We start from the raw sequence: 25,613 nt of genomic DNA on the forward strand, positions 1-25,613 counted from the left end.
TGGAAAGTTGGTGGTAGTGGTACTGACCATCCTTTTTTGTCACAGGGCACATCAGATGCCTGGGTTGACCAGTTCACAAGACCAGTAAACACATCTGCCCTTGATATGGAGTTTGAACGAGCCAAGTCAGCTATAGAGGTGAGAGCAGATAGTGCAGGAGGAGACAACCCAAAAGAAAACACTCCTTGGAGTGAGTGGGTGTATGAACATCAAAGATGATGCAAATTGTCCTGGATCATCTGTGTCAGAGTTGCTTGGGGATGGGGTGGGTGCTGTTCAAAAATGCAGATTTCTGGGCCACACATGGTGGCTCATGCCTATAATCTCAGCACTTTGGGAGCCCGAGGTGGGTGGATGACCTGAGGTTAGGAGTTTGAGACCAGCCCGAACAACATGGAGAAACCCCATGTCTCTACTAAAAATACAAAAGTTGCGTGGTGTGGTGACGCACGCCTGTAATCCCAGCTACTTGGGAGGCTGAGGCAGGAGAATCGCTTGAACCTGGGAGTTGGAGGTTGCAACGAGTTGAGATCATGCCGTTGCACTCTAGCCTGGGCAACAAGAGCAAAACTCTGTCTCAAACAAGAAAGTAAACAAAACAAAACAAAACTAAACTACAGATTTCTGGCCATCACCCCAAACTACTAAATAAGTATCTGGGGATAGGATCCGGCCATCTGCATTTTAAAAAAGTTATTCACATGATTCTTAACCATGTTGACATTCAAGAACTGCCGCCTTAGGGAATCAATCCCAGCAGAGCTGAGAGTGGGGTGGGGTGGTCATGATGGATCTCCTTTTTCTATCTGCCTTCCCTTCCTTACAGTCTGATGTCGATTTCTGGGACAAGTTGCAGGCAGAGTTGGAGGAGATGGCAAAACGGGATGCTGAGGCTCACCCCTGGCTTTCTGACTATGATGACCTCACGTCAGCTACCTATGATAAGGTAAGGTAAAAACTCTTAGTTTTTCAGGTTCCAGAACTTCCTTCTTTTTAATATGTTTCCTTTAATCCTGAATTTGAAGGGTACTTTTAAGTATTTTCTTGAGTCCCTTTCCATGAAAAGAAGTCTGAATCATTCCTTGCCCTTCCTCTTCAGTGATTGAGTATATACTTTATTCTTGGGATATAGATGTTATTGAGACTACCTTTGTCAATAACGACAATCCAGTACACAACACCTGTGAAGGAGGTTTGCACTTGCTTGCCACATTAAGAGCACAGAGGAAGTAGCTGTGCTTGGAGGTCAGATTGGGAGCTTTTTGAGAAGACTGCTGACTCCTTTGGTGGGGAGTGTTAGCGGGCAGACTATCCCTTTGCCTCCACATCTTAATATCTGTTTACTTTTTAAACTCACACGTTCATTTTAAGTTCTTATCTTTTATAGGTACTAGCCACTTGCCCTAATTTAGGGTTTTCAAAGAATTTATATTAAATAACTTAAATATTAGGGAAATTTCCTGGTAGTATGAAAGATGATTGCATTTTGCATATAGCATGTGCTGTTGACTTAGAAGCATATGTTACTTCTGGGGTCTTACTGAAAAACAAATCTACCTGTGGGTTGTAGGATATTTGGGGATGTGTTTAATAACTGAACTCCTGAGTTAAAGCATGAAGAGGGGAAAGAATCACTCGGTTTTGAAAAAAGGCAAAACAGGAACTGGGGAGGTGAGTAGTGATGTCTTTTTCTCAGTTCAGATATGGCTGGGAAAGTATTCTGGGGCTGGAACCAAGGCCTGAGATGCAAACCAGGGTGCTGGAGATGGATCTTGATGTAATAAGGAAGCTATGCAAAGACGGGAAGATGCAGTTCAGAAAAAGGCTAGGGTTTGAGAGCCAGTGAAGAACAGTATTAGGAAAAATATGATTTTGTTTATTATTCCAGTCTGATCTGGATTTTTCTAACTATCCTGTGTGATATAACGGAAAAGACAGCTGGGACCTTACCATATATTTCACCAGACTATGAGTTAATTGTATATAATTTTGATAAGGAAGAACTGAAGGAAATATAGATAACACTTTTGTTATTATTTTATATTAACAATTTGATAAGTCACGTAGGCCCCATCAACTTATAAATGGAAATTTATATATTTATGTAAAAATGTCCATGCTTTTGATACATATAGACGTAATACTAGTTTTGTATGAGCAGCATTTTCTTTTATCATTTATTACTCTCATATTTATGACATGCTGGCCAGAATACATTTTGTAATTAAAAACTTTAAAAGTATGTTTGTGGATTCTTGAGCCCTACTTGATATCATGGATACTTTGGGATATTGCAAAATTCGGACTAGAAAACTTGCATCAATGTTCCTCAAAAAAGTGATGTAGTAAGCAATTCCGACAGTATCTGGCTTTAAGCTAATATTGAATTCCATGTCAATAGCACTTTTTAAAAACAAAGTGGATTTGACTCTTGATTGTTCGATAAATTTGTGGGTCTCTTTGAATGTACTGTTTGTTTATTGAGAGCCCTTAAATTTTCAGAGGCAATTTACATTGCAGCCCAGGAAGATATTAATATACTATTGTGAGAAAAGAGAAGTATGTGATGGGACAAACTCTTTGTAGTGATCATTTCTGCAGTTTCATCCTGTGAGATTTTGGAGCAGACCAGACCGTGTGTCAGATAAAATTAATGACGTGGGTTTGGCTTTTCAGGATGTAACAGTGAAGCCAAGCTTATCCTGTGTTCTGTGGGTTTTTGATGTATCCTCCAGAGTACTCTTTTTCCATCATCTCTGCAAATATTCTAATTTTGGAAAATTCCTCTTTGATCAGCAATTGATGAGACTTCAAGGAGGATAGATAATATGGGTGAGAGGAAACTTAGAGAATCCTGTGGTTGCAAGATGGTGGCATTGAGTTGTTGTGTTATCTAATGAAGACACCTGAAGAGCATTCACATCACTCCTGGCTGTCATATACAGGCCATCATATCTTAAGGAGGCAGCCAGAGCAATGAGGATAATAGCTATTTACACATAGGAGCTTAATCTTTTTGGTAAGGCATTGGTGAAGATTCTCATGTGGTGTCCTCTGTAGCTCTGAGAGGCAGGAATTACTTTTATTAGGAAATTGCATTATAGATGACAGTAATCTCTGTTTTCTGTAGAGTGGCTTAAAACACACAGAGTAATGATGAACAATAGTTGAGATTGAATGCGGAAGGATTTGTTTTATTGAACTGTAACAGTCTAGGGCAAGGGCCAGCAAACTGGCTTGTGGAATAAATCTTTATGTTTTTAATGATTCACTAGCTGAGGATGGTTTTAACATTTTTAAATGTTTGGAGAAAATCAAAAGAAGAGTAATACTTTGTGACAAGTGAAAATTATATAAAATTCAAATTTTAGTGTCCATAAATAAAATGTCATTGGAAGACAGCCGTGCTCATTTGTTGACTTATGTCTGGCTGCTTTCACACAACAACAGTAGAGTTGAGTAGTTGCAGCAGATCCACAAAGCCTGAAATATTTATTATCGGGCCCTTCGCAGAAAAAGTTTGCTGATCACTGGACTAGGGTCATTTTCTGCCTTCTGAGTTTTTATATTTTATAGAGATGTCCAAAAACACACTTGTTTTCAATATAAATTACTTTCTATACATTTATCTCAAATCCACTGTAGCATATCTCTCTTCTTAAACCCCCGTTGTAGTTATTTAATTTTCATTTGTGACAAATAATTTGCATCTGCTCATGACTTAGAACTTTGCTGGTAAGATTTAAGTGTTTTTCATTCTTTATCATTTTCACAATAACAATGAAAAAGGGCCTCATGTCTTTATTTTGTACAGTTTTATCTGAATTTATTCTTAACTGCATTAGAAAGACCTGCACCTGGCATTTTGCATCTTGTTTTCATTCTGGTATATGATTCTGTGATGGTAACTATTTACTCTCCAAAAAGGGACTTTTTATTTGCATGTCCCAAATTTTGCAGCTTACTAGTGACCTCCCCTTTACCTTATTTCTTCTCTGCCTAGTGTAAAATGCCAGTTGACAAAGCTTTGCAGATAGTATCGGAACTCTTCTCTAAAGTGAGAAATCCTCAGCTGGTGTCTTTCTGAAGTATTCTCTGCCATCTGGATTTTGGGATCCAGGTTTTGCTTACTGTCAGACACAGATTAATATTCATAATTATTAAGAATGAAATTGGGGAGTAAATTAACATTTTCAAAATGCTTGAACATGTTTCATCTAGTGGACATGTGGAACGACTGTGAGCTAAGGAGGAGTTATATTTGAATGGCAGGGCTCCAAACAACATTTCCTTTATACAGTAATTATTGAAGGATAACAAGAAACGCACTTTGAATAGCTAGAGACACTTTATCTCATTACTATAAGCAGATCCTGTTGAGATGTTCTGCCTGATGGTGAGAAGTCAAGGTGTGGGAATGCAAGCCTGTGATGACTTCCTAAAATAAACTTATTTCCAGCGTGGATGAGTTTGTAGACTTGACTAGCTTCCCAGGTGTCATGAACAGGAGATGGCAGCATGAGCCTGATACCAAATGATTTTACTTGTGTCATACATGATCTTTATAATATGGAGAATTTGCCAGCAATTAATTCAGGAACCTGTTTGGAGGCCCTCAGCTTCTCCGCCTGTTGGTTGTCATCCTCGCAACCCTGCTGTTCTGACTGTGCCGTCTCTCATGTGCTTTTCTTGTAGGGGTACCAGTTTGAGGAGGAGAACCCCTTGCGTGATCACCCTCAGCCTTTTGAAGAAGGGCTGCGGCGCCTTCAGGAGGGGGACCTGCCAAATGCTGTGCTGCTTTTTGAGGCAGCTGTGCAGCAGGATCCTAAGCACATGGAAGTGAGTGACTCCATATTCTGATTTCTGACTAGAGACTGCTTCCTCCATCTTGAGAAAGGCCCCAAGGAGGGTAGTGCAGATGGGTTAGGGCCTGGGTGGTGGCCTAGGATAGGGGCTTGAGAGCGAGATGGTGAGTGGGAGAAGCCAGGGGGGGAAGGGCAAATGGAGAGGTGAATATAGGGTGATGGAATCTGTCAACTTCCCTCTAGGCTTGGCAGTATCTGGGTACCACCCAGGCAGAGAATGAACAAGAACTATTAGCCATCAGTGCGTTGCGGAGGTGAGTACACCGAAAGGTGTGGGTGAGGTGCTTCCAAGTTTCTGCATATAACCTTTTGAATGACAGAAGTGCAGACCTGGATCCTTGTCTGCTTTCTGGGTGCTATCGAGAGTGTTTTCTCATGCTGAAACTGAGGGTTGGAGTGAATTCCATTCCTTCATCGGCTTTTGACTTTATTTGAGGGGCTCTGGTTGGTTCCTTGGCTGCTAAAACTTTCCCCTTAGATCTGTAACTTTTTTATTAACTCGTGTCAGAGGAGTCACAGGTGAAGGAGGCCATTGTGACTCTGCAGTTCAAAGCTTGGCTTGGATCCCAGGGTGCTCACGTGTGCCAGTGTCATTGCGGATATCAAGTCTGCCCATCCCTGATCAAACAGGTGTCTGGAGCTAAAGCCAGATAACCAGACAGCACTGATGGCTCTGGCCGTGAGCTTCACCAACGAGTCCCTGCAGCGACAGGCCTGTGAAACCCTACGAGACTGGCTGCGGTACACACCAGCCTATGCCCATCTGGTGACACCTGCAGAAGAAGGGGCTGGTGGGGCAGGACTGGGCCCCAGCAAGCGTATCCTGGGGTCTCTGTTGTCTGAGTGAGTATGAGGGGTTCCTAGGATGAAGAATTATAGTAACCTAAGTCCCAGTAGGAGGGTGGAGGGTGACCTTGATTTTGGAAGTTTGGATAGATTGAGACTGAAGGGTCCTGAGAGTGGGATCGGAAACCTAGGATCACCTTGAAGGAGGTCTGCATTCTACAGTTCAGTGCTAGGATGAAATAGAAAAACAGGCTTCTATATTGGACTTTGAGAGTAGAAGGGATGACTGATAGATTGATGAATGTTGGGGATATGATTGATCAATGAAGGAATTAATTTGGGGGGATGGGAATAGAGACATTCATCTACCTACTTTTTTTGTGCTTCTTTTCCTTTTCATCCAGCTCCCTGTTTCTTGAAGTGAAAGAGCTCTTCCTGGCAGCTGTGCGGCTGGACCCTACCTCCATTGACCCTGATGTGCAGTGTGGCTTGGGAGTCCTTTTCAACCTGAGTGGGGAGTATGACAAGGCCGTGGACTGCTTCACAGCTGCCCTCAGCGTTCGTCCCAATGTGAGCCCAGGGGAGGAATGGAAATGGGACATGATTCTGTACCTTATTGAAGAGCCATTTGTTGGGAAGCTGGGTGTGATGGCGCATGCCTGTAGTCCCAGCTACTTGGGAGCTGAAGTGGGAGAATCACTTGAGCCTGGGAGTTCAAATCCAGCCTGGGCAACATAGCAAGGCCCTGCCCACCCCCACAAAAAAAGAATAATTTGTTCAGACTTTTGGAGTCTTGGGGTATTTCATTCCAGTGTTCCATGTACTGACTGCCTTCGGAGGGTTGGGAAAAGAAGGGTGGGAGTGTAGAGTCATCTGGACATCAGAGAGTCTGCATAGGGTGAGAGGGGCTACATTGTAGCCACACAGTGAACTGTTAAGAATGGAATGGGATGAAACATGTTAGCTAAACAGAACAGTGAAACAGGTGGAGTGATGGGCAGAATTTGATCTGAGTCAAGCTGTTCCCATCCCTTCTGCCTCTCTATTCCCAGGACTATTTGCTGTGGAATAAGCTAGGGGCCACCCTGGCCAATGGAAACCAGAGTGAAGAAGCAGTCGCTGCTTACCGCCGGGCCCTCGAGCTCCAGCCTGGCTATATCCGGTCCCGCTATAACCTGGGCATCAGCTGCATCAACCTTGGGGCTCACCGGTGAGAGTATCTATTGAGAAATGAATGAATGAGCTTCTTCTCCCTGCCTTTGGCCCTAGCTCCTTATTCTCAGATCCTGTTTGACTAACCAGCCCTAGCTGCTAGGTGACCTGCTTCCTTCCATTGTTGTTCAGCTTAATAGCTCTCATTCCTCTTCTTCCTTACAGGGAGGCTGTGGAGCACTTTCTGGAGGCCCTGAACATGCAGAGGAAAAGCCGGGGCCCCCGGGGTGAAGGAGGCGCCATGTCGGAGAACATCTGGAGCACCCTGCGTTTGGCATTGTCTATGTTAGGCCAGAGCGATGCCTATGGGGCAGCTGATGCACGGGATCTGTCCACCCTCCTAACTATGTTTGGCCTGCCCCAATGACAGTGGGACGGGCTGCCCTGTGAGTGTCCACCTGGAGGGATCCCTGCTTTGGATGTGATTCCCTCTCCCCAAATGGGCCTACCAAGGGGGTGGGCTGATGACCATAAGCGGTACGGCCTTTCAGGAGCTGCCTCAACGTAGGGGTGGGTAGTCTGTGTTCTAGTTCCTACATGATTGTAGGGAAATGAGCTGTGTTATCTCTGAGTCCCTTGGTAATTCAAGGGCTGTACATCCAGCTACAGATCTCTCTGCTCATCATGCCATTTCTTGGTGCTGCTTTTTGGGTAGGACCCAACGATTTCGGGTAACTGTTGTCATCAGCTGCCATTTCTAATGGGGTCTACCACATTTGTAATGTCTGTCCTTTCCCCCACTTTTACTGGGAATTGATAGTAGTCCAGCTTCCTTGGGCAGTGGAAGTAGGAGGTTCATCTGCTGTGCGCCTCTAGTGTCTGTCTGGATGGGATGTATTAGGAGTTGGCCTGTTTGGTTGAATTGTTGATTTGGTTGAGCAGAGCTGAGTTTTGGTGGGAGTGCTCATAGTTCTGTCATTCTGGGACCTCTCCTGGCTGAGCTCGGATTCCCTGTGAGCACGATGCTGATGCAATAGTCCTGTGTCATCACTGCTGTGGTCCTCAGGAGCTGCCAGGGCCAGTTGCTACAGAGTGTCTGGGTGTGTGGTGTAGGAGGAAGGTTCCCTTGTGAAATGAGGCTGGGTGGGAGTGGGGAGGGACTAGATCAGAAGAGATCAAGAGCTCTGTTCTGGAACGTTGGTGGGAGGACAGAGCAAGTGGGAAGGGGGTGTGGTGAGTGCGGCAGTCCCTCCTCCTCTTAGAAGTACCTGTGAATGGGAATTGAGCTAACTCTTCTAGAAAGTTGGTTCAGAAATTGCGATCTTGCCAGATTTCTAGCAAAAAGGTTCAGTGTTACCATAAGCCTTTGCTGTACTTCTTGAAATGTTTCTAGGGGAGAGCATTGGAAAATCCCCTTCCCCCATCTTATCTCCGGAAGGTGAAGATTGAAGGAAGATGAGGGAGCAGCTTGGATTCTTCTCAATTGTCCCCTGCATGGGGAGATACACTAACCCCCGGAAATGACTGCTAAGCCTCTTGCCTTGTCTTCAGTAGCTAATGATCAGAGAGATTTTTTTTTTTAAACTACCATGGTCCCAAGATTCCATCCTGAAATTTATTTTTCTTTGTATGAATATGTGTAAATGATTTAAAAATAAAACTGTAAAATATTTGTACGAAGAATAAATGGAACTGATATGGGTATGAGTTCTGCTGGCCATGAAGTGGGATGGCAGGAGGTGAGCTGGCGTTTGGAGGACTGGGATTCAATGTTTTTTGTCTTTGAAATTCTCATTGGTATATTGGTTACCCGCTCATCCGTCTAAAAGTGATAGAGCACAGGGGACAGGCTCCTGTTCTGTGGGCTAGCAGGAGAAAGAGATGTCGATAATCATGAATTTTTACTCCTGTTACTACTACAAAGGAAAATGTGCAGTGCCATATGATTGTTAGGTCATTCTGTATTATGAATTACATGGAAGGATTTTGATAGTTTTTCAACGCTTCGGGTTTCTAAAGGTTTTCATCTGGCTCTGCCTGCCTTTATCGGGAACTGTATCAAGTGCCATATCAAGATGGGTATTTATCCTGAGGAAAAATTTTAACACCTATACAAATATTTATACTTGGAGATAGATGTCTATGGCCACATTAGACATGGAAATTTTTTTTTTTTTTTTTTTGAGATGGAGTTTCACTCTTTTTGCCCGGGCTGGAGTGCAGTGGCGTGATCTCGGCTCACTGCAGCCTCTGCCTCCCAGGTTCAAGCAATTCTCCTGCCTCAGCCTCCTAAGTAGATGGGATTACAGGCATGCACCACCACGCCCAGCTAATTTTGTATTTTTAGTAGAGATGGGATTTCATCATGTTGGTCAGGCTGGTCTCGAACGCCCGTCCTCAGGCAATCCACCCACCTTGGCCTCCCAAAGTGCTGGGATTACAGACGTGAGCCACCACGCCTGGCCAAAAAAAGTCTAACTTTTAAATTAATTTCAAAAGTTTTTCAAATAGAGACTAGATCTCACTGTGTTGAACAGGCTGGTCTTGAACTCCTGGCCTCAAGGAATCCTCCTGCCTCAGCCTCCCAAAGTTCTGGGATCACAGGGATCAGCACCATACCTGACCAAAGTCTAATTTTTTTTTTTCCAGTTGGCTCAAAAGCTGCCAAAAAAAAAACCCCAAAAACCCAAAAACAAAAGAAAACAGGTCTGAAACACAACTGGGTAAGTAAATTGTCCAGACAGTGAAATATAACTATTGCTATTTAATCATTTATGGAATAATTTCCAGTGACAAATAGATGCTAACAATATAGTGAGAAAAATGGTTAGTCAATTATTTACAGATCGTCTCAAGAAAAAAATGCATTGAAAAGACAATAGGGAACTATCTCAATGTGCTAAAAGTGGGGAGATCATACTTCTCTGTAATTCTCAAATTTTCTTGGTGCATGTGGTACTTTTCTAGAGGAGAAAATTAAACACCTGGGGGAGGGGAGCAGGAAGCTGTGATGGCACCTGTAGCCACCTGGGTGATCATGAGGCAGCTGGTGTCTTGGGCTCTGCAGGGTGGTGGTGCAAAGACCCAGGCGGGAAGTGGGCTGGGCAGGTGGAGGAGCAGTTTCCACCCTACACAGGTGCAGGACATGACAAAGTCTGGCTGTGTAAATGACTTAAGAATTAAGCTAACACTTGGTTTAAGCCAAGTCTCCAGGTTTGTCTGCTTCACCTGATTTTGGTAGCATTAATGTGTCCAAGAGGATGCTTTTCTTGCATGGCTTGTGCCAGGTACATCTTTTGAATCCAATAAAATTTAGCCAACATTTGCTGACCCCCTACCATATGCCAAGCCCCAGTTCCAGGCACCAGGGCTATGATTCACAAAGCAGATGAGATCCCTGCTCTTGGGGCTAACATGCTTGTTGGAGAAGAGACAGTACACAAGTAAGACAATTTCAGTTATAAGTGCTCTGAAGAAACAAAAATGTCACTATGTACTAGAGAGTGAAGGGGAGGGTTAGTGGTGGCAACATTAGGCTGGTGAGGAAAGGCCTTTCACATGAGGTTATCTGCGTGATTGGCAGGAGCCAGCCCTGGAGAGTTTCGATGGAAAAGGAGTCCAGGTCCTGGGAGCAAAGGCTCTGATCTGTACATTCCAACAGAAAGCACAGAAGCTGCAGCAGACCTGAGCACTCCCCCACCCCACCCTCCCGCTCACAGCCAAGCCGCTTCAGCAAGTGGGCCGTGCACACTGCCTCCACTCAAGGCCATTTCATTCACGTCTTCTCCCGCAGCACTGTTCCCTGCAGTCACCAATGCAACTGCTTTGCCGAGGCCACCTGACTTCACAGATTGCCAAAGCAGATGGACACATTTCTTTCTGATCTTGACCGTACTGTGAGCTCTGCCACACCTGGTTAGGCAGGTTGTGCACTGCGTATTACTATGCCGTTAATATCCATCTGCCGATCTGCAGTGTTGTACAGTTCACAATCTATATGGCTGTACTCTGGTTCCGCACTGATGAACACCTTTCTTTAAGTCTTCTCCCCTGCTTCTGTTATTTCTTCTCGCATGGTTCTTCTTCTTCTTCTCAGTCTCCCTTATGTGTCTCTATCTGCTGCTTAATGTTGATCTTCCTCAGGGCTGTTCTTGCCTTGCTTTCCTTGCTTTGCAGGATCCTGTGGTGCCCTCGTCCACACCTGTGGTGTAACTACCACGTAAATGTTGATGACAGTCTCACCTAGATCTCACTCCAGGCCTTAGATACGTGGCACAGCTACGATGTTCTGTCTTCTCCACTTGGATGTTCCCTAGGTACCTTAAATTCAACAAATTCAAAATAGGAATTTCCTTCCAAAAATCTGCGCCTTGTTTTGTAGACTTGCAGGCACATGAGGAGAAAGTAGTGAGTGGATCTGGACTCCTTGTTCTCCCGTAATACTCCCTTAGTCCCCAGTCCTGCAGGGTCTACCTCCTCGGTATAGGTCACGGAGGTCCTCCCATCTCTGCGCCTTTGTTAGTACTTTTGTTCAGGGGTCCATCCTCTTTCTTGGTTTGCTGTGATAGCTTCTTCTTTTTTTTTTTTTTTCCTCATTTCATTTGCCATCAATTCCTCATCACTGAAAATAATGTTCTTAGACATGACGTGTTATCTCTTACCTCTGACTTCTCACTATCGTGCATGACAGGTAAAAGTTGAATCAGTGCTGCTGAGTGAACTGAATGCATTCTAGAACTGTGGGTGGAAGAATCAGGAAATGCCAAGGGAGCTGATCCATGTGTGGAGATGTTTTGATTCTCTCCTAGTTGGAGAAGATGAATTGAAATTCTTGATCACTGTGCCTCCCCAAGGGGAAGTGCCCTGAGACAAAGGTACAGGTGGATACTTTTCTGGAGGGCTCCGCCTAGAGAGGGCACAGTTAAGGGGGTGCTCCCCTTCAGAACAAAGCCAAGGAATGAGCCAGGAACCCCATTCAACTGCTCTTGGTATGGAAGGGAGAACACTGCTCCTGGAGAGGGACTTCTGCAGGGGTGGGGGTGTGCGTCCTGCCCAGAGGCTCCTCAGTGCCCAGGGCCTGGGGTTCAGCAGTTATGTGGAGTGGGAAGGAGCTCTTTGCAAGGAAACTGTGGCTTTGGAGACTAAGGCTATGCAGCTTGGTAACAGAGCTTCTGAGTCCTTACTAAGAAGACTCATACTAGTGTCAGGAGAGAGCAGCACAATGAGACGGTGATGGTGGGAGGGACCACCTTGGGTATGACTGATTACTGATTGCCTTGACCACACCGGCATTGCAGAGGCCACAGACATCTGGATGAGCTGCTCTCTGGTGTCTGAGGTGCCACACCTTTATTGGTCCTGCTTTCATTTGCACAGACTGGGAAGAAGGAGAGTATTGGGGCAGAACTCAACTATGGCCCATGGCCAATTAAGAGAATCAGAAGAGAACTTCAGCACACACCACCACCACCACCACTACCACCACCCACACACACACACACACACACACACAGGAATTCTCAAGAAAATGCCAGTAGAGCACAAATGACTTCTTAGAATGAATAAACAGGATTTTCTAATTAAAAATGCAATAAGTAAGTAGAAAAAGAGAATGATCTCTCTTGAGAACCAAATTAATGAGGTTGGGAGGGGTGGCTCATGCCTGTAATCCCAGCACTTTGGGAGACCGAGGTGGGTGGATCACCTGAGATCAGGAGTTCGAGACCAGCCTGACCAACGTGGTGAAAACCCGTCTCTATTTAAAAAAACAAAAATTGGCTGGACGTGTTAGTGCGTGTCTGTAATCTCAGCTACTCAGGAGGCTGAGGCAGGAAAATTACTTGAACCCAGGAGGCGGAGGTTGCAGTGAGCCGAGATCGTGCCATTGCACTCCAGCCTGGGGGACAGGGCAAGACTCTGTCTCAAAAAAACAAAACAAGACAAAAACCCAGAAAATGCTCCTGAGCTCAAGCATCGATTGAAAACCTATACTGAATCCCATATAGACTAATTAGAAAAAGAGGGCTCCCTCGTGTCAATTGGGATGATAGGGTTCTGGAATTGTAGAGGCTGTGTAGAGGCAGTTAATCCTCAGAGCAAGAGGAGCATTATTACCATAGTAGATGGTAAGGTTGGAATAGGAACGAGGGGCCCTTGATCCACGTGAACGTATTTGTCATGGCTAATCAACCCTGTTCTTCCTCAGAGCAAGAGAGATGGACAGCCAGTGAAGGCATGGCAAAAGGCTAATGTCAGCCCCTACAATGGAATCACCTTTGCCCAGGTTCCAGATCTGAATTAGTTATTAACTGAAGAGAAGGGCAAGTCTCTTTCAAAAAGAACCATGTGATACCACATATAAGTATATTCAATACATATTCTCCAAATCTCTCAAAGGACCTATCGCCAAATACTAGAATTATCATGTACTAGGGAAGGGAGAATACCCAGATCTTCAAGGCATCTAATGACCCTCGGTCATAACTATGACCTAGTTTGACATAGTGCAGAGTGAATGGAGTCCAGGCCCAGGGGTTTCTCATAGTAGGTCTAATGTGGTCGTTTCTCTCCATATTTAGCCTTTCCTAATACAATTAGTTATTACTAATGGCAGCACCCTTTTTCCATTTCCCAGCCTGGAAACTCTAGTTCTGAAATATTTCTTCACTCCCATATCCCATCAGTCACTAAATTATAACTAAGCCTTTTTATTCATTGTTTAAAACTATGTAACATTTAATAATACTGAGAATACACTTAACATGTAATTTATAAAGCACAAAAATGAGGTTCTTTCAGCGTATGCTTCCCTATAACAATAATGCATTTGTTTTTGAGCTTTCTCAAAATGGTACCTTTTGGTTTTACATTCTTGGAACTTGCTTTTATTCATCTAGCATTACATTTCAAAGACTCATTCATATTTTAGTGTACAGCTGCTGTTCACTAAGATGCCACAAATAATTTGTTCATTCTTCTGTTAATATTTAGGTTGTTTCCACTGTTCTCTGTAAAGAACAAATTGGGAATATTCATGTAATTGTCTCCTAGTGCACATATGCAAGCATTTTGGGGTATATACCAAGGAGTAGAATTGTTGAGTCGGGTGCATACCAATTGTTAGGTATAGGCCAATGGGTAGAATTCTTGTGAATAATTTAGGGTAGGTACCCTGTTTAATATAGGGTAATGTTGAACTGTTTTTAAAGTGAGTACCACTTTCCATCCCCATCATAAATGTATAAGAATTCCCACTGCTCTATATCTTTCCTGTGCTTAGTACTGTTGAACTCCAACTTGTTCTATAATTTGGAATTGTTAGACATTAATTTTTCCCTTCTAGTGACTTTAAAATGGTATTCCGTTGTGATTTTTCTTTGCATTTCTTTTCTTCTTCTTCTTATTTTTTGAGATGGAGTCTCGCTCTGTCGCCCAGGCTGGAGTGCAGTGGCGTGATCTCAGTTCACTGCAACCTCTACCTCCCAGGTTCAAGCGATTCTCCTGCCTCAGCCTCCTGAGTAGCTGGGATTACAGGAGCCTGCCATCATGCCCGGCTAATTTTTGTATTTTTAGTAGATACGGGGTTTCACCATGTTGGCCAGGCTGGTCTTGAACGGACCTCAGGTGATCCACACACCTTGGCCTCCCAAAGTGCTGGGGTTACAGGCATGAGCCACCGCACCTGGCCTGCATTTCTGATTAATAAAAACATAATAGAAACATTGAGCATCCTTTCATATTTATTGGCTATTCATATTTATTGGCTATTTATATTAATAGCCAATAAATATGAGAGGATGCTCAATGTTTTTATTGTGAATTACTGTGAATTGCCTAATTTATGTCTATTGTCCATTTTTCTATTGGGTTGTTTTTATATTACTGATTTTTAGAAGATCCTTATGTATTTTGGATACTAATCCATATGTATTACAAATAAGTTCTGTCAGTTTGTGGCTTGTCTTTTCATGTACTGGCTTTTTTTTTTTTTTTTTTTTTTTTTGACTAACAAAAGTTTGTTGTAGTTACATTTCTCACTTTAAAAAATATGATTATTGGTTTTTGTGTGTAGTTCAAAAGTCCTTGCCTACTTCAAAATCATAAAAATATTATTCTCTATATTGCTCTATAAATTTTAAAGCATTGACTTTCACATTTAAGACTTTAATCCATCCGAAATTGATTTTTATATATGGTATGAGGTAAGAATCCAACTTAATACTGTTTTTCATATGGATAGTTACTCCAGAAACATTCACGGAATGACTTATCCTTTCTCCAGTGATCTACAGTGCCATCTCTTTCATTTCTATTTGGTTTCATTAATTTTTTTGTCTGTCCCTGTGTTGATACCACTCTGTCTTAGTGATCTAACTTTTGTCATAGCCTTTGTGTCTTCCAGAGAAAGTTTCCTTCCCCAGTTATTCACTTTTGTGTTTTTTTGAAAAATATTCTTGAGTCTTTGCTCTTTCCTATATATTATGTAAGGAGTTTATAAATTTCTACAAAAAAGCCTATTGGGATTTTAGTTGGGATTACATTTAATCTGTAGATCAATTTGGAAAGAGCTGATATCTTTACAATTATTTTTTTTCCATGAAATTTGTATATATATATATATATATATATATATATATATATATACGTGTGTGTGTGTGTGTGTGTGTGTGTATATATATATATTTTTTTTTTTGAGACAGAGTCTTGCTCTTGTTGCCCAGGCTGGAGCGCAGTGACACAATCTCTGCTCACTGCTCCCTCCGCCTCCAGGGTTCAAGCAATTCTTCTGCCTCAGCCACCCAAGTAACTAGGACTACAAGTGTGCGCCACCATGCCCAGCTATTGTTTGGGTATATACCAATAGGTAGAATTCTTGTATTTTCGTATTTTCTTGTAGAATTTTGTATTTTTGGTAGAGACGGGGTTTTGCCGTGTTGGTCAGGCTGGTCTTGAACTCCTGACCTCAGGTGATCTGCCTGCCTTGACCTCCCAAAGTGCTAGGATTACAGGCGTGAGCCACCATGCCTGGCCTAAATATCTTTTAATATACTTAAATGTTTGCTATTTTTAAAATATAAAGTTTAGTATATGTGCTGCCAAAGCAAGCACTTAGTGCGATGTTTTATAATTATTAAATTTATTTCTAGGTACTTAATATTATAAATTATGTCTTTATTAAATTATATGTAAAAATAGTTTATTTCTGGCAATTCTTTTTGAATATGAAAATGCAATTCTTTTCGTGTAGTGATATATCCAATTGCCAAATTCTCTTACAGATTCAGTAGGTTTAATCAATCTGACAATAGATTCTTTTGGATTTTCTATAATCATACACAATCATACCATATAGAAATGATGACCTTTTTATTTATTCCTCTCCAATCGTTATAACTATTGTATCTTTAAAAAAATTATACTGCACCATCTAGACTCTCCAACACACAATTGAATGAAAGAGTTTATTCTTTCTTGTGTACGCAATGCTTCTAAGTTTTCACCAATAAGAATGACTTTTGAGTCTTCTAAAAATGGTATCATTCTATTATAGTTTCCTGGGATTTACTTTTATTCATTATATTTCAAAGACTCATTTGTATTTTAGTATATAGCTGCAGTTCGCAAATACATCACAAATAATTTGCTCATTCTTCTGTCAATTAACATTTAGGTGGTTTTTACTTTTGACTGTAATGAACAAATTGTTGCTATGGATATTCTTGTAGTTATTTCCTAGTGCACACGTGCAAGAGATTTTTGGCTGTATATCAAGGAGCACTAATGGTAAAACAATTCATTAGTTTACAGAAACTTCTATTTTCCTTATTTGGTAAGAATTATTCTCTTAAAAAATTGTGAATGTTATATTATTCATGCTTTTGCATTAAAAACATGAATAGATTTTGAAATTACTTTAGAAATCTTCAGATACAGACTATTACCTATTAATATAATACTGATAATGATATCATTATCAGTATCTGTGGTGGTATTAGTCAAAATTTCTAAATTCATCTTGGGATTTTAGAAATTATATTGAAGCTAGCATCAATGAGCAATACAATTACTGTTGATAACCCAAATTTATCAGAGATATGCGGCATCTTAAAATTTTACTCAGATAATGCATTTGGATGACTTTGTAGTCTGCAAAATTTACAGTCACAGCTAAGGTTAAGAAAACCATTTTGTAAATGGGCAAAGGACATGAACAGACACTTTTCAAAATAAGACATTCATTTGGTCAACAAATATATGAAAAAATGCTCAACGTTACTAATGAAATGCAAATCAAAACCACAATGAGATACCATCTTAACACCAGTCAGAATGGCTATTATTAAAAAGTCAGAAAAGTAACATGTTAGTGAGGTTGCAGAGAGAAGGGGACTTATACTCTGTTGGTGGGAATGTAAATTAGTTCAGACACTGTGGAAAGCAGTTTGGAGGTTCCTCAAAGAACTTAAAACTACCATTTGACCCAGTAGTCGCATTACAGGGTATATACCCAAAGGAAAATAAATCCCTACTTAAAAGACACATGCACTCATATGTTCATTGCAGCAGTGTTCATGATAACAATGATGTGGAATCAACCTGGATGCCCATCAATGGTGGACTGGATAAAAAAATGTGATACATATGCAATATAGAATACTATGCATCCACAAAAAAGAACAAAATCATGTCCTTTGCAGCAACATGGCTGCAGCTAGAGGCTATTATCCTAAGCAAATTAACACAGGAACAGAAAACCCAATACCACAGATTCTCACTTATAAGTGGGAGCTAAACATGTAGTACACATGAACATAAAGATAAGAACAATAGACACTGCAGACTACCAGAGAGCTGGGAGCGGGATGAAGGTTTGAAAAACGAATGGGTACTATGCTCACTCCTCTGGGTGATGGCATCATTTGTACACCAAACCTCAGCGACATGCCGTTTTTCCATGTGACAAACCTGCATGTGTACTTCCAGAACCCGGAATAAAAGTCAAAAACAAAACAAAACCCGTTTTACAAAGACACTATTTAAATTATTTGTAATCAATTTAAATATTAAATAAATAAAATTCTTTTTTTTTTTTTTTTTTTGAGACAGAGTTTCACTCTTGTTGCCCAGGCTGGAGTGCAATGGCACGCTCTTGGCTCACTGCAACCTCCGCTTCCCGGGTTCAAGCGATTCTCCTGCCTCAGCCTCTCGAGTAGCTGGGATTACAGGCGTCCGCTACCATGCCTGGCTAATTTTTGTATTTTTAGTAGAGACAGGGTTTCACCACGTTGGCCAGGCTGGTCTTGAACTCCTGATGTCAGGTGATCCACCTGCCTCGGCCTCCCAATGTGCTGGGATTACAGGCATGAGCCACCGTGCCTGGCCCAAATTCCTTAAACACTCACACCCATATATACATTACCTACTCTTAAATAATGACAAAGGTAGTAACAACTTACTTTATCTCCAGGGCAAGGGTAAATGATTTAGGTTTCATTTAATCTAGTGTTTTAAAAAGGAAAATCCAAACTCTTGCATAAGCTGTAATACCATGTTTGCATTTTTATTTTACACTGTGGGAAAGATGGGAGAGAATATTTATTTATTTATTTATTTGAGACGGAGTCTTGCTCTGTCGCCCAGGCTGGAGTGCAGTAGCCGGATCTCAGCTCACTGCAAGCTCCACTTCCTGGGTTCACACCATTCTCCTGCCTCAGCCTCCCGAGCACCTGGGACTACAGGCGCCCATCACCTCTCCCGGCTAGTTTTTATGTATTTTTTAGTAGAGACGGGGTTTCACTATGTCAGCCAGGATGGTCTCGATCTCCTGACCTCGTGATCCGCCCATCTTGGCCTCCCGAAGTGCTGGGATTACAGGCTTGAGCCACCGCGCCCGGCCGAGAATATTTATATAGAAATATTGTATGTCCAAAATTCACAAATTAATTTACTTTGAAGTAAAATTGAATTATATTTATTTTACCATCATAACTTCTAGTTTTTGTTTTTAAGATCTTAGGACAAAAAGATTTGTAAGTAAAATATCTTTCAATCTGTAACAATATATTTGAATGAAATTTAGACCCAGAACCTGCAATAAAAGTCAAAAACAAAACAAATTTTAGAAACTTAGACCCAGAACTTTTTGTATTATTTTTATTTTCTCTTTAGTCTTTACGTGATGGTTAATCTTTAGCCTATTGCCCATTTGTATTTCTTTTGTATTTTTTCTTGTAACACAGCAAGGACCCTGAAGTCATTAAACCAAAGTAAGATTTCCTGTATTTCCATCCAACAACTTTTTAAAGTGTTTGTGTTAGAGAGTAAGAATGTTTAATCTTTTGTTAATAAATTATTACTTTATACACACTAATTCTTATGTATTTATTTTTTCTTTCTTCACATCAGTGTAGTAGTTACTTTTAACCATGAATTTATAATTCAAAGTAATCCAGTGTTTCATTTGGAAAAACCTTTCCCAGGTAGAAAATCTTCATTTTAAGATTTAGTTCTATGAACTATCAGCCCATGGGGAATATTAACATATTTAGTAGATTTGGGTAAATTAAGGTGGTGACGATTAAGACTCTGTGTTCTCATTTTCCAAGTAGGAAAGTTTTTCGTAAAGGGCAAGTGAAGTGCACTTAAAGCTTTCAGAGTTTGGTTTGAGATTTACATTTTCTTGGGAAGTATATTAGTTATATCTTGCTGCATAAAAACCACTCCAAAATTTAGTGGCTTAAAACAACAATAATTAATTCTTTCTGACTATTCTGTGGATTGGCAATCAGGGCATTTCTTTGCTGTACTTGCCGGGTAACATTCATGGGGCCACTTGCCGTCATCTGATGCCTCTAGGGCTGGAATGTTCCAAGATGGAGGAGAATTCCTCAGTAGGCTAGATGGCCTCATCACAGCATGGTGGTCTCAGGGTGTCAAAGTGACACAGCAGGAACTGCAAGGCCTCTCAAGACCAAGTCTCCGGATCTCGCATAATCTCACTCCTGCCACCTTTCATTGGTCAAAGCAAATGATTGATTTTACAAGGCTCTGCCTTTGGTCCCACAGGCAGGAGGTCAGACTGCTGTGTCAGGGCAGGCATAACTGCTGCGTCAGGGCAGGCATAACTGTGGAGAATGACCCTTGGCAGCCCGGGCTGGCTGCAGGGGCTTTGCAGCCTCTACCCATACACCCAAGCTGGAAATGACTTAGGGGGCCAACAGGGACATGACAGGCCCTGCTGCATAGCGAGTGCCCTGCGTGTGCACCTGTACATTCCTCCCCTCCCCGAGTTGTATGGGGTGCACTGTGCCTTTACCCTAAGTCCCTTCTTGGTCAGTCCCTGGTTGTTGTCCCTTTGTGGTGGTCAGCAAGAGACGGGCAGTTTCAGTTCGATGCAGAGTGGGATGGCAACTTCAGGGAGGGGAGTGAGTTAGTCTAACTAATATCAGTTAGATGCTATTTTACAAACTTAGAAGTTCAACCTTGAATCAAGGGTGTAAAGAAATAGACTCATCTCTTGATGGGGAGAGAAGAAATGACACACTGTCAAGAGATGTGGATACACGGGGGTATGATTTATTGATGACTATTATGATAGTGACTTATCACAGTAGCCTTTAAGAGTCCTTCCAGGATTCATATAGATGCTTAATGGTCTTTCTCATATCAACTAAAACAGGAATTCATTGCAATTGAGACACTTTCTGGTCTTTAAATTTAAGAATATTCTAGAGATGGGCAAACTATTCTAGGTCAAAGTTTCCTCAAGTGCAAACTGTACAACTGGGTTTTATTCAATTTACTCATTTGTTTTTCTTTAGAAATGTACAGCCTCTGGAGACCCTGCTTCTGAATGAGTGGGCTGGAGTTTTCTTGGGATCCTGAACTCATATTGGATTCGCTACCTACCATCTTGGACAATTCATGTAGGAAAACAAATCCTCATTTGTTCAAACAATAGATGAAAATTATTAAAGTTCGAACACACATTACATGGCAGCCTTGTGTTTCAAAGAAAAGGAAAGAGACAGTTGAATCAGGGTAAAACAACCCACTCACAACCTTAGGCTAAGACACTTACATAGCTTGTCTTCTAGCAAACTGCGTATTTAATCTGCTAAGGCAATGGATCCCTTGTCTGGAGATGCGACTGCCACTCAGGGTCATATCTTTTGTTCTCCTCTGAACTCTAGTCTAGTTGAAGTTTTCTAAAAATCCGGGAACTCTTATCCCCCAATCCCTGCAAAATGGCTTAATCTAACATGTCACAAAGAAGGAAACTTCGTGTCTTAACTTGGGTTAAAAAATTTTTCTAACTTGACACAATTTTCAAAGACTTCATCAGTTTAAAAAGATTCTTGTGCTGACTCCATTAGCAATATCTGGCAGCTGCTACTAGGCAGCAAAATCTACCATGACTACCACTATTATGTATTTGCAGTTCTCTTACTTTTTGTTTTTTTTTTGAAAAAAAATTATTTTTAATTTTTGTAGGTACATAGTAGGTATATATATATTTATGGGCTAAATAAGATATTTTGATACAGAAAAGCAATTTGTAAGAAACAGAGTAAATGGGGTATCCATCATCTCAAGCATTTATCCTTTGTGTTACGACACTCCAATGATATTCTTTTTGTTATTTAAAATGTATAATTAATTATTTTTGACTATAGTCACCCTGTTGTTAGAGAATACTAGATATTATTCACTTTCTAATTATTCTTTTGTACCCATTAACCATCCCCACTCCCCCCACCCACCCCACTACCCTTCCTAACCTCTGGTAACCATCCTTCTATTCTATCTCCATGAGTTCAATTGTTTTAATTTTTAGCTCCCTCAAATAAGTGAGAACATATGATGTTCGTCTTTCTTTGCCTGGTTTATTTCACTTAACATAATGACCTGTAGTTCCAACCATATTGTTGCAAATGACAGGATCTCATTCTTCTTTATGGTGTTCTCAAAGCCAAAATATCTTCAATTGTTTGGACCATACTAGAAGCAGGCACAAAGTCAAACAGCCTTCAACATTCAAACAGAAATGGACTCCAACAGTCTTCTGGTCCATATTTGGGCTCACTTAGGAAGTTAAAATGAGATCTTTAATCTCAATGTTTTTGTTTGAATAGACGACATAACAGTGGAAGAAGAAAACATGATAGGCATATGTGTTCCAGAAAGAGAAAGAAAAAAACATCAATCATAGGAGTCCAGACTATTTGGAATTGCCAACTCTGGCACTAAACAGCAGATGGAGCCAAAGGACCTTAGTGGCAAGCAACAGATTTGCTGCCCTCTCCCTTACTTTCTGCTTTCTCCTCCATCTACCCAAGATTGCTAGGCCTCAGGGTGTGGAGTTAACAGCATAGGCTCAGGAGTCTGACTGCCCGGCTTCACAGTACCATGTTTGCTACTTGGGTAACCTTAGATGACTGACTTAACTTGGTTTTCCTCTTTGCAGAATAGGAATGTTAAGAAAAACCCAACTCCCAGGGTTATTGGTAAGGTTAGAATAATTATTACTTATCATCATAAGGAATAGTTCATGCCACATAAGTTTAAAAAATGTTAGCTATTACTTGCTGAAACGCATTCCTTTTTATATTTTAACATCTTCAGTGGCATCTAATCCTGTTGCATTGCCACCTCTCCTTTAATCCACACCTAGGCTCCATGGGGAACTTCCTATGACAAATTGACTAGGAAAAAAATTCAGGTCTGATTTACAGATGGTTCTGATGATATGCTGCTACCTTCTAAAAGTGGATGACCATAGCATTATAGAATTCCCCAAGGGTGATCCTGAAAGGCGGTTAGGAAGAAATATCTTCTTGTCAGAACTTTGAGCAGTGCACTTAGTTGTCCATTTTACCTGGAAAGAGAAAGGCCAGAAGTTATGGATCTATACTGATTCATGGGTAGTGGTGGATGGTTTGGCTGTATGTTCAGGGACTTAGGGAGGACTGACAATGAGTTAGAGAAGAGGCATGTAGATCAATCTTTTGTAAGGGCACAGGTGTGGAGATATTCGTGTTCCATGTGAATACTCACTAAATGTCATCTGTTACAGAGGTGGTGCTCAAAAGTCATCTTGACAAGATGACCTTTTTTGTGAATGACAGCCAACTGCTTTCCCAAGCCACTTCAGTGCTGCTTATTGGACCAATGAACAGGGTGATTATATTAGATCTCTTCCATCATGGATAAGGACATGATTATTTTCCTCACTGGAATAGATACTTACTTGATATGGATTTGTCTTTCCTGTGTATGATATTTCTACTGGCACTATGATTCTTGGATGTATTGAATTCTTATCAACCATGATGGTATCCTATGTAATACTGCTTCTGTACTAGGAATTCATTGTACAGCAAAAAACCCAGGCAATATGTTCATACCCATATTATTCACCAGTCTTACCTCTATCATTTCATCACTGAGAAGTAACTGGTCTGATAGAATTACAAAATAGTTTGTTGACAACTCAATTATGGCATCAGCTGAGTGACAATGCCATGAGGGGTTAGGGTTCTGTCCTATAAGATGTAGTGTCTGACCAGAATCAATGACCAATATATGGTAGTTTCTCTCCCATAGTCAGAAAATATAGGTCTAGGAACGGAGGGCTGGAAGGAGAAGTGGCCTTCCTCATTGTTATCTGTTATCCACACACAAAATTTGTGCTTCTTGTTCCTGCAACTTTGGAAACTTTGATTTAGATGCTTAGTTCTCAAGGGACAAATACGTCTACCAGGGTACATAATTATGATTCCATTGAACTGGAAGTTGAGACATCACCTGATTATTTTGGGCTTCTTGTTTACTCTGTTGTCTCTACAGCATCCTTCAAGATCAGCTCAGGAGGACTCTCCTTTCTCAATGGTGAAAGGCTAATTAAGCTGTTTTCTCCAGCAGAACAACTCTTTTTACACCCCACTGCTATCCTTATGTCATGTAGACAGTGCTGCAGTTTTTTTTTCATAGCAATTTTTTCTTCCTGTTTTACTTCTATGTGGTTTTAATTGAAAAACAGCCAAATGATAAATACATATATAAACATCCTGCCTCCTCTATTGTGTCTGATTAAGACTTAGTAAGAGGCCTCAGGCTCTCCACCTGTTCGTATGTTGCGGTTTGTCTTGTATCTTTGGAGACAGGAGAGATCTGTGGCCTGTATACGTTTGTTGGAAATAAACTGCTTCTGTTTTTGAAAATTGGAATTTGCTTTATTTATTGCTGAAAACTTATGCCTTTGAAGTGAAAATATAAATTGCCTAAGTAATGTTCTCAAAACCAATTCTTACATAAGGTAATTTCTCTTAAATGTCTAGCACAGTGCCATTCAAGCATTCAATAAACATCAGTTGAGTATCGTTTAAGTTACAGACATTGGAAATACAGAGTCACTCCCCTCAAAATCTAGCCTAGAAGAGTAAGTGGCCACAAACACATAAGTTAAGAATTTCAGGCACTAGGGCAGCAGTAGCTGAGAGGTAAAATGGGGGCATAAGGGAGGTAAGTAGGTACAGGCTTTTCCCCAATCTTGGGCCCTATCAGAGCCTCAGCAGATGCCTGTGGCCTGCAGAGGCCTTAGCATGCCCAGATGAGGAAGGATTCAATGATAAGGAAAGAAAGAATCTGTTTGCAGACTTGGAATCTCACTCTTTTTGCCCAGGCTGGAGTGCAGTGGCTTAATCTCAGCTTGCTGCAATCTCCGCCTCCCAGGTTCAAGCAATTCTCCTGCCTCAGCCTCCCAAGTAGCTGGGATTACAGGCGCGTGCCACCATGCCCGGCTAATTTTTGTATTTTTAGTAGAGATGAGGTTTCACCACGTTGGCCAGGCTGGTCTCCAACTCCTGACCTCAAGTGATTTGCTCGCCTAGGCTCCCCAAAGTGCTGAGGTTATAGGCGTGAGCCACCACGCCTGGCCGCAGGCAGGACTTTAAACTGCACCGAAGCTTCATGTGTAGGACAGATCACCTGTGTGGGGGCATGTGGCTTTGAACTCTGAGTACCAGCCATAGATGGACAATCTTGGATCGGCTGCCCAAATTCTGTTCCTCTTCTGTCTTCTGGCCTAGAGAGAGAACTGTGGTGTCACTAACCTTGGATTCAATTACCTTAAGAATCTCCACTCACAAGAACTCAAATCGCTTTGGAGTTGTTAATTACAGCAGTTTTTGAACAGAGGAGGATTAATCGTGAGCTAATGAAGTTTAAGCTTCAGGACCTAAATTTCACTGCACCAGCTACCTCCAAGGTTCTGGGAGGGGCCCTGACACTGTGTTTGCAAGGGTACATGCTTTTGTAAACTTCGCAAAAGTAAACTATTTTTAATGCAGTTAGTTAAGATGGCTGTCTCTTTCCACTCCGACCCCCTCTCTGCCATACTTCTCCTTGCACTGGAGAGGGCTGAAGTAGGACCATGGAATTTCATATTGGTAATTTTGTATTCTTTTAGTTATAGAAGGTTCCTTGAACTGCACAAGCTTCAGTCTCCTCCCTGGATCCATCCCTGGTTCTGATCCTGACTATGATTTCACCCAAGTCAATGTTTAGATTGTATTAATAATAAAATGAGATAAAACAGTCCTTATTATTAAAAGTATGTACTGTATTTTTTAAGAAAAGAAGCAATTTGGTGAAATTATTATTATTATTTTTGAGACACAGTCTCGCTCTGTCACCCAGGCCGGAGTGCAGTGGCGCGATCTCGACTCACTGCAACCTCCACCCTGCCAGGCTCAAGCAATTCTCCTGCTTCAGCGCTCCCCATAGCTGGGACTACAGGCACATGCCACC

At 41.5% G+C, this 25,613-nt stretch overlaps 1 protein-coding gene across 12 annotated transcripts in view; it reads left to right on the plus strand.

Annotated features, from left to right (window-relative positions):
* PEX5 (peroxisomal biogenesis factor 5) overlaps positions 1 to 20,795 on the plus strand; it is a 31,437-nt gene extending 10,642 nt beyond the window's left edge. For 6 of the 12 annotated variants that reach the window (XM_037988332.2, XM_007967458.3, XM_007967456.3 and 3 more), the window contains 8 exons: positions 46 to 138; positions 827 to 946; positions 4,696 to 4,839; positions 5,049 to 5,119; positions 5,496 to 5,708; positions 6,056 to 6,221; positions 6,704 to 6,861; positions 7,029 to 8,505. In XM_037988332.2, the coding sequence (XP_037844260.2) occupies positions 46 to 138; positions 827 to 946; positions 4,696 to 4,839; positions 5,049 to 5,119; positions 5,496 to 5,708; positions 6,056 to 6,221; positions 6,704 to 6,861; positions 7,029 to 7,230 (1,167 nt within the window). In that variant the 3' untranslated portion in view covers positions 7,231 to 8,505. Of the gene's footprint in view, positions 1 to 45; positions 139 to 826; positions 947 to 4,695; positions 4,840 to 5,048; positions 5,120 to 5,495; positions 5,709 to 6,055; positions 6,222 to 6,703; positions 6,862 to 7,028; positions 8,506 to 20,623 lie in introns of those variants that run through there. The other 6 variants (XM_007967464.3, XM_037988334.2, XM_037988336.2 and 3 more) reach the window with 3 other exon arrangements.
* Positions 20,796 to 25,613: the final 4,818 nt, after the last annotated feature.

Source organism: Chlorocebus sabaeus, chromosome 11 (genome assembly GCF_047675955.1).
Source record: "Chlorocebus sabaeus isolate Y175 chromosome 11, mChlSab1.0.hap1, whole genome shotgun sequence".
In the NCBI taxonomy this organism is placed as follows: Eukaryota; Metazoa; Chordata; class Mammalia; order Primates; family Cercopithecidae; genus Chlorocebus; species Chlorocebus sabaeus.